This window comes from Pygoscelis adeliae, unplaced genomic scaffold, assembly GCF_000699105.1.
Source record: "Pygoscelis adeliae isolate BGI_AS28 unplaced genomic scaffold, ASM69910v1 Scaffold77, whole genome shotgun sequence".
Classification (NCBI taxonomy): domain Eukaryota; kingdom Metazoa; phylum Chordata; class Aves; order Sphenisciformes; family Spheniscidae; genus Pygoscelis; species Pygoscelis adeliae.
The window spans coordinates 1,721,586-1,735,988 of NW_008825216.1; the positions used below are offsets into that span (position 1 = coordinate 1,721,586).

At 35.7% G+C, this 14,403-nt stretch overlaps 1 protein-coding gene across 1 annotated transcript in view; it reads right to left on the bottom strand.

The window, feature by feature from the left end:
- Positions 1-3,277: 3,277 nt before the first annotated feature.
- Positions 3,278-14,403, bottom strand: part of RYR2 (ryanodine receptor 2 (cardiac)) — a 338,959-nt gene continuing 327,833 nt past the window's right edge. The window contains exons 101-106 of the mRNA XM_009329215.1: positions 12,534-12,668; positions 10,047-10,203; positions 8,103-8,167; positions 6,700-6,800; positions 5,118-5,169; positions 3,278-3,373 (exon numbers count right to left, since the gene is read on the bottom strand). Coding sequence (XP_009327490.1) covers positions 3,278-3,373; positions 5,118-5,169; positions 6,700-6,800; positions 8,103-8,167; positions 10,047-10,203; positions 12,534-12,668 — 606 coding nt within the window. The remainder of the gene's footprint in view (positions 3,374-5,117; positions 5,170-6,699; positions 6,801-8,102; positions 8,168-10,046; positions 10,204-12,533; positions 12,669-14,403) is intronic.

The following is a 14,403-nucleotide window of genomic DNA, read 5'->3' on the forward strand; positions in this document are numbered from 1 at the left end:
AGGTGCAACAAATGTCAGGTAACTCAATTCTAAGTGGAACAATATCTAAATGGGTAACAACTTCCACAAATGAATCACACCTCAGCTACATTTCCATCTTACTTTGCCTTTTCCATTACCATTCATTCCTTTGTTTCTTTGCTGAAATCAACACGTATGCACTACGAGCATCAGTTTTAGAGCTCTTCTCAGTTCTCTGTAAACAGCTGTAAACAGCAACAATTTTCTCTCTGCTATCTTCAATAAAGGGCAAGAGTTCCTCCTGAAAATTACAGTTTTACTGACACAATCAGTAAATTCAGCTAACAGCTGAAAAAACCATCAGCATACACAAATATGTGAAGTATAACCTTATCTAAAATATCACATGCATAAGCACTATAATTGAATTTCTTGGATTTAAAACTGCACTTTTCAAGTGACATATTATTACCTGCTCTTGTGCGTTGTGCTAGTATATATATGTCAATGTTAATTTCATTTGATACAACTATTAAAGCAGTGAACTGTCTGTATTTGTTGGCTGTGTTCATATGATCATATTGCTTATTTTACTGATTCTTTTACAACACAAAAATTCAAAGAAGTTGCGTTTGTCACAGTAAATTCAGTAATTTTTAATAAAATCTGAGAATTCACTTCAACTTTGTCTAAGTCTAAAACAAATTAAACAGTATTAACTTGGACACCACAGTCTGTATCACATAGTATGTGGCCTGCCTGAATAATATTATCCTGTTAAAAGTGCACATTAGTGTCAGAAACACTATGAGTCACAGGAAACACATACTTTTAAAATAAACCAGTGTCCTATGACATGTACCCTTATTTTTAATTTCAAAGTGAGCTTCTTTTCTTGAATTAGATGTGTTAAGTGCTAAGAAAAAGCCTCTCAGTGGCAAATTTAGTGCACTGAACGAAACAAAAAATACCAAGTTTCAGGGACTCACAGGAAGTCTACAGCCATTGCAGAGGGGACAGCATGAACCAGGCTCTGAAGGTCTGCCAAAGCCAGTTCCCATCCTTTTTCAGCAGCGAACACTAGTCTTGCAAACTCTTATGAACCAGTTCTTAGCTGGAGGAATTTGCTTCTGGGAAAGCTATAATTAATTTAATAAAAGAAGATTTTTCATCCTTAAAAAGAAACCTTTTGCATCCCCATATAACCAGTAGATCTCATCCTGAAAGACTCCAGTGTTTAAGCGTGGCTTCATGTATAGTTGTCAAACAGCATACTGGATTCAACAGCAAGGATGCCCCAGAAGCTTTGTGACATGGAAGTTGAGGTTAAAGAAACATGTCACTTTTATTCTGGTATTTGCCTACAAAGTCCACTGGAATTTGTTTTCAAGACAAAGGCATCTGGAAATATCAGTCAGAATAATTTGCTACATATTTCTCAATAAAATGTGCAAAACCAAAATAAGCGTGTGTGCCTGTGTGTCAAACAACAACTATTCTCATGTTGTATACCCCAGAAGGAACATCATTGCAATCCTCCATTTCTAAATCTTACATGCAAATCCCAGAAAGGCTGATTAAAATTGGTTTATGGAGTTGTACCAAATAGGGAGGAAACAAATCTGGAATGAATACTCCAAACTGGGTGGGGGTGGTTTAAAACCCGAATACAAATTGTAGCTGCTGTACCTGACCCTCCCACCATCACCAGCCTGCCCAGCCTCTGGCCTCAAATATTGTAGAATTTGAGAGGATTTTACCAGAATCCTCATCAGGATCCCAATTTCAGGGTAGCAATATTCACAATCTGCTGAACTGAAAGCCTGGCTTTTAAGAATACAGAATTAGTATTTTTAAAGGATTATTTCTTTAGTTATAATTTTTCTTAGTTATAACTGAATATTGATACAGCCAATTTATTTTATGACAAAACTGTGGCCTGTAAAGAAATGAGATGGAGCAACAGAACAGCAAGAAGTCCAGGAGAAAAACCAAAACCAAAAACTTTCATTACGGAAAAGAGCAGCTTAATCCTGTTTTGAAGTGGGTATAATTAATTCAGGGATTAATAAAAAGACTCCGTACCAAAGACCTCAAATGCTACAAAAACCAGCTTGTTTCCATTCTGAATCTCTCTTTTTATTTGTAAAGACTGGCATTACAATTGAAAAGGACTCAAAATGGAGTGATGTACACATCATTGGTGTTTCATGATGCAACTGATGGAGTCCCTGAATGGATATTGCTTCAGCTTTGCTTTTAAAAAATAATTTAACAAGAAAATCTTCAACTCCACTATCGATCACAGGTGGCAGAAATGAAAGAAAGAAAAAGAAAAGAAACCAAAACTACTGTCAAATTCATAACATATACATTGTTGGCTGATGACACTTGTTCCAGATGTACAATAAAGCCCACAACACTTTATTACTATGGATATAATTATTGTGAATGTTTTTTCATGTTGATCAACTTGCTTCTGAAGGTTGTTTTCTTGATTGTTTTAAACTTGCATAATAAACATGCAATGAAATACTTCTTGTTAAAGTGTTTTTTGCAGTCATCTTGTTTTCATACAAAGATTTCATAAAGTTGCAGTGTTGTATCAGAGCATTACCAAAATAAGAGCAAAAGCTAAAGAGGAAGGTAAATGTGAAATGAACTCGATGAGAATAACCTAATCTTCTCCTGAGACACTCCAGTCTTATTAAAAAGATGTGCACAATCAAATCCCTTCCTCCCAAACCCACCAAAACCACAAAATAAATATTAACTTGGAAGAAAGGGAAGACATAAAGAAAAAAAAAATGATGTCGTCATGCACTCATCTTCTGCATAGCTCAACCCACATATAGTAAGGCACTATTTCCCCACAACTTAGTGTCCACAACAATCTTTTACAGTGCTCTGCGAACTACATATAGTTCCTTCCAGGATGATGAAATAAACAGATTGAATGAGTGTTGCTACCATGGCACCCCATGTGCGATCTTATAGACAAGGGCATCATCTGGCAGTTTCAGAAATAAGCTGTCTCAAGTCTCTTCTTATGTGTGCATGTTATGTATAGGGATATCTTTTGTGTGTGCAAGTGGTTGGTTTGTTTTCCAGAGTTGCTGTTATTTTTCATTGTTCTTTACTCCAGTGTTCTCAAAGCAAATACACAAGAAAATAAAAGCGCAGTTGGGTCATTAAAAACAGAGCTTTGGTGCTCCAAAAAGCACACAGCTTTGGGGATTTAAGAAATCTGTTAGACATTCCCAAAAGAGTTGGGAAATACATGGACATATTTTCATCTGGAAATCCTCATCTCTGCTTAGTTGAGCTGGTCTTCATATTGTTTTCGGAAGCAATCACCAGCAGGGAAAAACTCCCAGCACCGTTCTTGATACATTTTCCATACATAGGATTCCTGAAAGAAACACAATTTAAATAATTTGATTCAATGAGAAAGCACGAACCATTACTTTTTTTTTTTCCTCTTTTATTTATATACTGCTTCACTTTTTTGATTCTGTGCATATCAGGTTGCTGTATATCAATCTACAAAATCATGTTAATGATTTTGATCAGTTTAGAGTAGCTTTTAGATTTTTGTCACCTGGTCAAAAAGCACTAGAGAAACACACAGAAGAGGACCAGGGAGTTTAGTTCTTATTGCACATCCAGGAGCATTGTAAAGCCCAATTAAAGCTGGTCATGAGACAAATAGCAGGGTAAAGAGAATATTTTCTGTAATAGAAATTTGGCTGAATTTCTGCATCAGTCATTTCAAAACATGCCTACACACAATACATAAAACAAAATGGCCTTTAAAGGTATTTCTTAGAAGAGCAATATTTTCTGAATCAGTGGTGTTTTGGTTTTTTTTCTTTCTGATTATTTGTTCAGGTAAGGCTCTGTCTCTAGGCAGTCTGGAGAATAGTAAAGGATATGTCAGTTTATTTTCATTTTAATCACACCACTTACATGTGCTTTTTATTATACAAATTCCATGGTAGAAAGGACATGTGTTACACAAGTTATAGAATCATAGAATCATGTACGTTGGAAAAGACCTTTAAGATCATAGAGTCCAACCATAAACCTAACACTGCCAAGTCCACCACTAAACCATGTCCCTAGAAGTTATGTAGCATGAAGTACTCTCAATTTTCAAGTTATCAGCTAACTATCAAAACTCAATAGTTAGTAGAAATCTGGCTACAGTGAATATAGTAAGACACACTGTATGCCAAGAAAAAAGAAAACGCGAATAAAAAAGACTTTTTAAAAAATGTCATTTAATATGAAATTCTCAAATGACAAATGGATGTTCAAAAATAGCAAAGCAAATACATAAAATCTGATACTGGACAAGGCTGAGAAGATTTATGCAAAGAAGATTGTTATAATTGCCCAGTACATACATCAGAGTTCAGAAAGAGTAAGCTACGTAGATTTATAGCAAATCATCCCTCTGACCCAAATCTGTAGGGCTATGTATATGATGCTCTTTAGGTTTTTTGTTTTCTGAACTACAACATGAGATCATTTGCTTAGTCAGCTGCAAGACTATTACTAGAAAAAAAACAATAGTCTGTAAATTTGATACATTTTTTTTACTGACTTTAAGTATACTTAAAGGAAGTTGAAGGAAGCACCAGAAGTTTGAAAGAACAACAGCAAAGAAACAACCTCCAGGAGAAACTTCTCTCACAGGTTTCATTTTAAACATATGCACAAGCTCCTTCATATGGACTTATCCAGGAATGTAGACATAGAAGATTATATACAGATAATAATAAAGGACAAAGACTATTAAAAAATAATCAACAGGGAGAAATGAAGAGTGCTGCTTTCACAGCATGTTTGAACATTCTGTTTCTCATTATTTTTGTCTCTAGTCTGTATCTATATTTTGTGGAAGTAACAATTTAAGAATAACAGGTCAGATAACAAAATAGGAATAGAAAGTACTACAGAATTGACATGCAGTCTAACATGAAGCGACTGAAGTCCTAAGAATTGTTTAGAAGAATGAGAATTCCGTTACATACCATATAGGGAGCTATTCATTAGAATAAAACTCTTAGTTTTACCAAGCCTGAATGATTTTTATTTTAGAATCAGTCTTATTTAATAACTGTTGACATTCATAGAGTTGTTCAACCTACCTGTCCTGTATGCTCTGTTTCATCTTTGTTAATAAGATACATCAGAAAAAACCTACAAGCAAAGAAACAGCTATTATGAATACAATATCTGGAAACACTAGGCAACCCACAGAGGGATGGATATTTTTTAGCATGTACAGTGATAATGCTGTTCATGGACTTAGAAGTTTCAGAGTTCTATTTATGATAATATTCCAGACACATTAAATATACTTTCCTGACACTGTTAACATTCACTTGTTCAACGAATAGTATGCTAAAATGCAAGAGATTCAGTTTGATTTACAGTAAATAGCAACTCAGTTTAAATGAAGATTTTCTAAGCTTTCTAATCTGAAAATTACAATAGACATTTTCTTGCCATGAACTCCAACTTGGAAGTAGACAAAGAATAGTCCTTGGAACTTTTTTTTTCCCCTCTCCCCACAATGAATAAGAAATGCTGAAGATGATGAAGAGATTTCTCTTATTGAAATTATAGCTTGGAGATATTTTACTAGCATACGTAACTCAAGATCAACGTGAGCAGAAAAGAACTTGTAATTTTAAAAATACATTAGTCTTGAGGTTTTGAGATATCTGACAGATACTAGGTGATGATTTCAGAATTTCACTCGTAATAGACATTCTCTCCAAACATATGTAAAACTATAAAATATGATCATGCACAAAAATATCAAAAAACATTTCCTTAGGATGATGCACTTAGAGTAAGTATGCTATAGTATGTTATTTGTGTAGTACTTTGTAAGCAAGAACAAAATCCCATATGATGGTGTTTTTAATGTATTTTGTTTGCACAACCTGTTTTTCAGGTAGAAGTTCTTTATAGGGATATTTGACTTTACAGTCTCATTACTTTGTGCACAAACAGTGCTAGTTTATAGACACAAAGTCACAATCCGTCCATTGCTTCATACTGACAGCACTAGTATAAAATATACTTTGGCACTGGATTTTCATAGGTATTTGACAGGAGAGGAACAGTATGATACAGTGATTGTGGACCAGATAAATGGTTTTATTTCCAGATTTAAAAAGACCGAGTTTAGTGGTCACTGATGCTCTGCTTGGATTTTCCAAAGCTGGACCTGATGCCCTTGGTCTGATCCCTCCTCTCTCTAGCTCCTCATTACAGTTCCCCTATCTCCCTTTGTCCCGGGTTCTCTTAGTCAGCCTCAGCACTCCACTCAAAATATTTTGTCCAATGTAAGTTTTTCCTCTTTTGCCTTACTCCTTTGCTTGTGCACTCTCTCCACCAGTCTCCAGGCCAGGTCATATTGTTCCTCTGTATCTTACACAACACATTCAATTTTACAATGCTCCCAAAGCCACGTACTAAGTTCCCGGTTTCCATCTCCTAGCTCACACAAACTTGGTGTGTCACAACCAAGCTGGAAACAAAGTAATGAAGTTTGTTCATCCCTAGCTCCCATCACCACAGAGTTATATATTCAGACAGCATGAGTGCACATCAAAGCCAAACAGTACTGACTCTTAGTTATGCAAAAGATCTAATCAGGTACTTGCAGAGGCTGCAAGGGTCATGAGTTAGCGAGGAGTTAATTTTTACCGTACTCACAAATAATTGGCCAAGTTGTGCTCCTGTAGTGTGTGTGTTTCAAAGCCATGGGGTACTGTATCAAAGTAGTCATTTCCTATTCCACAGATAAAGCACTTTGTCTAAAAGAAAGAATACAGAGCACTTCAACACTATATATAACCCTGCCCCTCTTTGACAAAAGGCCAATAAAAATGTAACAATTTTCTTGAAAATGGCAATGCATCATGTATAATATGTGCTGAACAAAAAGGCTTTTCTTTTAATGGTTGGGACTGGATACCTCAGCCAAAACACTTGAATAGACGTTTAACTGCCATCAGAATAGCTTCTTACTGTTTAAATAAATAAATAAATCTTTGCCAGCTGTAAGTGAACAGGTATCAGGAGAAAGAATGGCATAAAACAGTCAAAGCTGATTTTTTTTTTTCCTTTAACACTGTAAGTAGCACTCACTGTAACATATGGCAATATTTACCTCAATGCCTGTTGTGCTTGTCCAGCTGAAACTGAATATGCTCAAAGTTTAGATTACAAAACACAGTAGGTTTGCAACACTTTTCTGAGTTCTTATAGTCATACTTAAACAACAGAATAGAAAACCACCAAGTACAGGATACTTTCACACATAGATTAACCAAAGAAAATGACATCTGAGATGAACTGTAACATGACAGTGTTAACACCCTGTGTTCGAAACCTCTAATCTGAAGATCCAAAAGACTTAAATAGCCACAGACATGTAATTCATCATAACGTACCGCAATGTACAAAGATTTTTCTTGTTTACAAAAAGGAAGATACAAGGATTAGTCTAAACTTTAGAAAGTAATGAGAAAATAAGCTGTTAGGCTTTTTGTCTGAATTTTTGTTAACTTATCACTGACAGCAAAAAAATGGCCACACTTGATCTGGAGGTATTAAAAAAATCCATACTAGGAATTGGCAAACAAATCCAAAATATGCTTAGAGCAGAGTATCAGTTTAGGCAACCTGGGTTTGTGTCCCATGCAAAGAGACATGGAAGGTAGCAGCTAGCACCTGTCAAAGCATAGCATACCTCTTTCACAGGAGGCAGCAAAGAGTGGTAAATGCTATTCAGAACCTGGATGTTAACAGTTTTCTCTTCATAAAATTGTCTAAAAGGAATTTCATTGGGTACTAACAAAACTACTTATGTAAGTTCTTACATTTGAATAGATACAGAAAAAGTCAATTAAAAAAAAATCTCAGTTATTATTTCCATCTAATGAACTGAGATGGTAGAATCTCACCCAGGACATTGTACGATATTGGACCGTGTACAGACCTGTATTTTCCTCTTAGCTTAAAAAACTATCCAGTAGCTAGATCACGTTTTGATTGAAAACAGATATTCATGAAACCTGCAAATAGGGTATGGTTCAGCAATTGAATGTTCTTACCTCCATATCTTCCTTAACTTGCTCTTGCTGATCTCTTAATTCACCAAAAGCATCAATAATTAAACCTAGGGTTTAAGTTAAAATGATAGTTAATATTCAAGAACAGAACTGTGACAAAGAATATTTGGAAATCCAGGGATAACTGACAAAGAATATTAGATGAGAATCTTGTGCAGAAATAACAGAAGCCAGTATACATCCCAAAGACCACAAAACCAACTCAATACATGAAGAAAAATGAGCAAGTCAAAGAAAATGGCTACCAGCAACATGGCTGGCAGTACCATTTGGAATTATAAAATGGGACAAGCAGACTTCTGTTTTATTCACAGTGCTCTAATCTTCACTCAGTACATGAAGATGCATGTGGTTTTACACTGATGGAGGCTTTACTATAGAAAGAATACTACCGTACGTTTAACAGAGTTCAGGGATTTATTACACGGCAGATGCAGAGAGGCCCAGAGCTCTGTGCATCCTTTCTCATTATGATTGTCATGTAGTATGAGGTTCCACTGTAAGAGCTCTACAGAAGTAAGGGGTCATTTCAGGGAGATACAGAAAGAAGGAGAAAAACCACCACAGGCTCTATGGCTCAGATTATAAATTCTTCATGATTCTCCCTTCGCTTACACTGAGACAAATAAGGACTAACTCCACAATCATTATTGACACTACTGTGCTGTAAAACTGACGAATACCAGCTGAGAATTACACTCGAAGCTTGACAGCTAAGGCCTCTACTCTTCAGCCACTCACAAAATGAAGAAACAAACAGCACGAGATATGCCACTTCAGGCTATCAAAAATTTTGCACCCTCCCCAAGCCCTTTAAAAAACTTGTTGCTTGAGTAAGAGTTATAAACAATTTACCACAAGCTCAGAGTCATCTTCTAAACTTCCTTGTAGGAAGTGAGAAAGCATCCTTACTGCTGTTAAAATCATCATAAGTTAGCTAATTGTTAGCTGACAGAAAATAATAAGGTATCACTATTTATAACAGCAACTGGACCTAGCAAAAATCATTACATGTTTTTCCAAAATCAAGAATATAGTTTTGTTAATTTGTGCAAACTTTAATAAAAGATGATCTGGGCATTATTGACAATCTTTTGAAGGTAGAATATGTAAACAGATGGGGCTTTTAAGTACTTTTGGTAATAACATTAAACGTCATTAATACAAACGTAATAGAAAAAACCCTGACGTCCCAAAATTCAGTATCCACTATCCAGATTACAACAGCAAGCCACAATATCAAATAGCTTCACTCAAATTCAGAAGCTAACTGATGGCAGCTGACTTTCCATTGTCATTAACCAGGATATACTAAAGCTGTTTTCATATCAAGCACCTTTCTTTACTCTTTGACATTGTTCAAGTAAACAGACGTCACACCAAACAGAGGTTTTTATGTAAGAAAAGATTAAACCTCTTAAAGCTATGTTTCAATTTTCACACCACTACCACCAATCTGAAGATTTGCCAGACAGTCAAGAACATTAGATGCTGGCAGGGGGAATACTGACAGCACCCGCTACTGATTTTGTCCACATAAGCTCACAAAGGGTGGGTTGTGCTGAAAGACAATTTTAAGGTACGCCACAAGATTTCTAATCACTTTCTAATCACTTCTCTTGCTGATCATTTACAGGAGGCTTTTAGAAAGGGCAATAAGACGACAGAAACTGTAGTGACACCAGTATTCTCACAGCAAAGAGCTTTTTTTGTTTCCACTGATCCAGTTAGACACTGTTGATTTTAGAGACTAGGAAGAATAGCGTATGGGTAAAAGCCAGCTGGGTGTGATTTACTATATAAATCTGTGCTTCATGATCTGCCCTGGTGTCCTAGTTGAAACTTAGGTGTGTGATCACCATAGCACTAAGATCTTTGTACTGCTAAATAATGCTTTCAGTCTCACCATGGGTTACAAACATATACCTTGAATAATTGCAAGCAGGATGACAATCACAAAGAAGAAGAAAGTGATGTCAAAGATAATCCGATATATTTCATATTCATCTCCTGCTGGATCCTCTATTTCGTCACCAATGCCTCCACCTGCACGTACTCCGACATACATGTGAAACATGTAGCACTAGAAAACACAAAACAAAGGGATCCAAAGTTTGTCTGCAGCTAAAAGTAAAAATACCTATTGTTGCAAATTCAGCAATTGGCACAACTGGTCTATGGTCTAGCAACTACACTATGTCAAGTCATCTTTTTCTCCCCTTTGAGGTTATGTGTATTCTGAGGGAGGTGAAATGCTGCCGTGCCGCTGAAGCTGCAGTATTTCACGTTCTGTCATTATGTCACAGTTCAAAAAGATCAAAGGTTCAACTATCTTAAGCCCAGCAGCACACCACGATTCACGTACCATCGTTTCAGTAATGTGCAAATAGGAAATACCATTACCACCACAGCCATCTCCTTTTCCACTTTCCTAGCTCAAAAGTGAATGACTTTCCCCATCTTTGGTGTTTCAAACAAAAATTAAAACAAAACAAAAAACTTTGAGAATATCTGTGCAGAGGACAGGCTAATGATGGAAAAAGTCTGAGACTAATACTGTGAAACTATGATCTGAAAAGTGGTATAATAGGTATAGTTATGTGGGATGCTGACAATGCAAAATTTCCAGTTTATCATGCTATAATTTAATAGAAAATTATGATATCACTCTCAGAGGTCTGGAGCAGAGGATTGGTTCTGTTTTTTTAAGTAGCTTTGCAAACTACAGGTCCAGGGTTCTCACTCCCTATTAAAAAGTAGTGATGACGATAACAATAACTAACTCCTAAAACCTAACCATACAAAAAAATCCTTTTTTTGTAAAAAAAAAATCCAATAAAATTCTTTTATTTCTGTGCCACACTTACCCCCAAAATCCCTTATGTAAGAAATTGACACAGCAACATACAATGCTGAGTGACCAATGGCTGAAAAATGTAACAATTTTTAGAGATAGCTTTTATTTCACCATTGAAAGTCAATCATTAACTTAATGAGTGAATGTAGTGTTAGTTATCTAAAAAGTTTTAAAAGTTATTTTTCTATTTCTAAAAATAAAAATATATTTTCCGTACTTTTATTTTTCTTTTTTGTTTTTAACATCACACTGCAAGTCTTACCGCTTTTACAAAAGACGACCCTGATTTTATAGCATATCACATGTTATTCTAACTCATTCCTGTACAATATTATAGCCTTTTGTAAGTGTATTTTCAGAGAATTACAGAGCAGGTCAGGTCAGAAGGGACTGCGGTAGGTCTCTGGTCCAAGTCCTGCTCCACGCGGGGTCCACTATAAGCTCAGACAAAGATGCTCTGGTCTTTATCCAGTCAGGTCGTTACAACCTCCTAAGGATGGAGACTGCACAACCTCTCTGAGCAACCTGATTTACTGCTTGGCTCTCCTCAGTCAGAAACCTTTTTCCACTTCACGTCCATGGTCTCCTGCCATGCACTGCTGTAAAGAGCCTGGAGTTGTCTTACCCATAACCTCTCTGCAGGCACTGGGGAGCTGCTCTTACACTCCCCACCACCCCAAAGCTTTCTCTTCTCCAGGCCAAACAAGCCCAGTTCCCTCAGCCTCTCCTCCCAGGGCAAGTGCTCCAGCACCTGACAATTTAGTGGCCCTCCACTGATTTATGCTCCAGTTTATCTATGTCTTTCTTGCACTGAACGTCCCAAACTGGACAAAAATATAAACACATATAGTCTGCTTCCACAGCTTACCTAATTATTTGGCTTTTAAATGGTGTCAGTTCCCTGGAAGTGATTCACGTTGCGTAACATACTGAAATATATTTAACTTTGTTGTACATGATTGCTTTTAGAAGGATATTAATGGCAACGCATCTTAAGAAATTCTTCATGATTTAAGCTCTACCTACCATCCACAGCTGTAAAGCCCGGCACTGTCTCAGTAAGTACAAAATGACTTTCAGCGGTTCTGAGCACAGGAGAGATTTCAGTAACAGAATTGCCAATTGAAGATAATCATGGAAATTCATGCTAAGGGAAACTGATGGATTTCCAAGCTTAAACAAGCATTTCAGTACCTAAATTACTTGTGAAAGTCCTTGCTTATAACTGACCCTCCTCCTGAATGGCCTGTAGAACTTCAGATTCAGAAGTACTGCCCTTTAACTGACTCAGCTCAGTGTCACAGCTTGTAGTTGTTTTTCATTTTTTGAGAAACTATAGCAAAGAATACTTCTATTCATTTACAGATGTGTTTGTTTAATATGCACAGGGCATATCTAGTTGTTAGGGATGTTTGTTATATTTGTTCCATTGCCTTCAATTATAGTCTTCCCTGTTGCTGGCTAATGATACGACCGTATGAATAGGAATTACAAGAAGGTCAGGACAAAAACATAAAAGTTTAAGAAAAAAATCCAGAAAGCAAAATAAGACTTACTGTTAGCATATCATCACATTTCATGTCTGGCATATCACCATCTTCACTTTTGTTATAGAACTTGCGGAAAAAATTGAATGCCACTACTGTATACAAGTATACTACTACTGCCAGTAATCCCACTGTTAGGACAAGCTGGAAGACAAAATTATAGAGTGGATAGAACACCACCAAGGAATTATGCTATACAGTTTTCTTTGCAAAAGAGAAGGAAAGTAACAATAATCTATATCTACTAGCAGAAGGAAAGCTTTCTTTATTTTTTTCTCTCTTTGCATATCTTTGTAATATTTGGTAATATATCTGCGTATTTTCATGCGAAGATTGTGCATTTCACCTGTTTTATTCGGAAGGAAAACTATTACAAACACAATTACAAAGACAAATCTTGCAAAAACTAGTGGATACATACACAATCAAATGATCCATTAGAATAATTTAAAATCCACACAATCAAAACAAAAATAACTGAAAGTTTACTACCTAATAATAATAGTACTACTATTTAGTATCACCTATTATATAATTGCAATATACTATTTCTACTAATTTAATACTGAAACAATTTTTGTTTATATCTATGAAAGCACATATAAAACAAACTGTTCCTAATATTTTAATATCTACCTCGGAGAAGCAGCAACAAATACTCCACTGCTCAACTGCAGCATTAAAATTTTGCCTTGAGCTTTATGGAAAGCAGCTGGAAGTGAACTACAATATCCTGCAAATTGATATTTCACTTGCATAGCTGCCAGACCTAAAAAGTTCCTTATCATAAATAATACCCTCTTACTTCATAGATAATTTGCTAAAACTTCAGGACTATTTTTGAAAGGTAGAATAAGTCACTTTTTTCTAGGTGCAGACTGATTTTTCACTTTCTTGTTCTTTTAAGAAATCACAAGGAAGAATTTAAGAAATTCTGTTCTTTAAAGGGCAAAAAATGCAGTATGTTGATTTCTGTAACTTTTCAAGAAACAATTTTTGTTCCACAAATGAAACTTAAGTTTGCCACATAAATTAAAACAAGTTTGTCAAGATGAGTTCATACTTAAGAGTCTTCTATATGTCATGTGCTTCACTGGCTATTTTGAAATATAAACTGTGTCCATTAAAATGTGTATTAGTTCTTAAAAAATGTTGACAAGGACAGTGCATTGGAATTAAATTAAATCAATCACCCTTTGTCTTTATAAAAAATCATTCCTAATGATTTTATGTTTCTCTAGTATCAAACTTGCTTAAAACAAAAAAGAATAAAAACAAAATCCCTGAAAAGTAACTTCTTGCTACTGATAAATTTCAAAACGCACTTGCCACCAGACTTCTAAAGCACCTACGTTGTATAAAGTCAGAACTGAAGTTCCACTTTACTACAACAGCACATAAGCATACACAACAGAGAAGACCTCTATGTTACCATTCCCAGTCCACTTGAATAAGAATTATATTAGCTGCCTTGCTGGAAGATGTTCTAAGCAGACCAAGGATGGCTTTTGTATTATTAAAGTTGTTTACAAAGGTCCTTTGAACTAGGAAGGCCATCAGACTTGAGGAACACTAAGTCTCAGGTTACGTTAAATGCCATTCCTACAACAGATCTCAGTAAATTGAAAGCCTTAGTTATTTCCTTTACTTAAATCAGAAATACAATTTCAGATTTTACAGCTTCTTTAAGAAAAGATTTATTATCAAAAAGCTGAGTTTCTCCAACAGTCCTCTAACAAAGAGTAACTGGGTCTCAAATGGACCTTTCTTTAGATGAATCTTGAAAAAATTTTAAACAGCAACTTTATGACACAGTTGCTTACAACAGCTAGAGACTGCCATACATCCTAGTCCTATTTTCTTACGCTTATAAATCCCA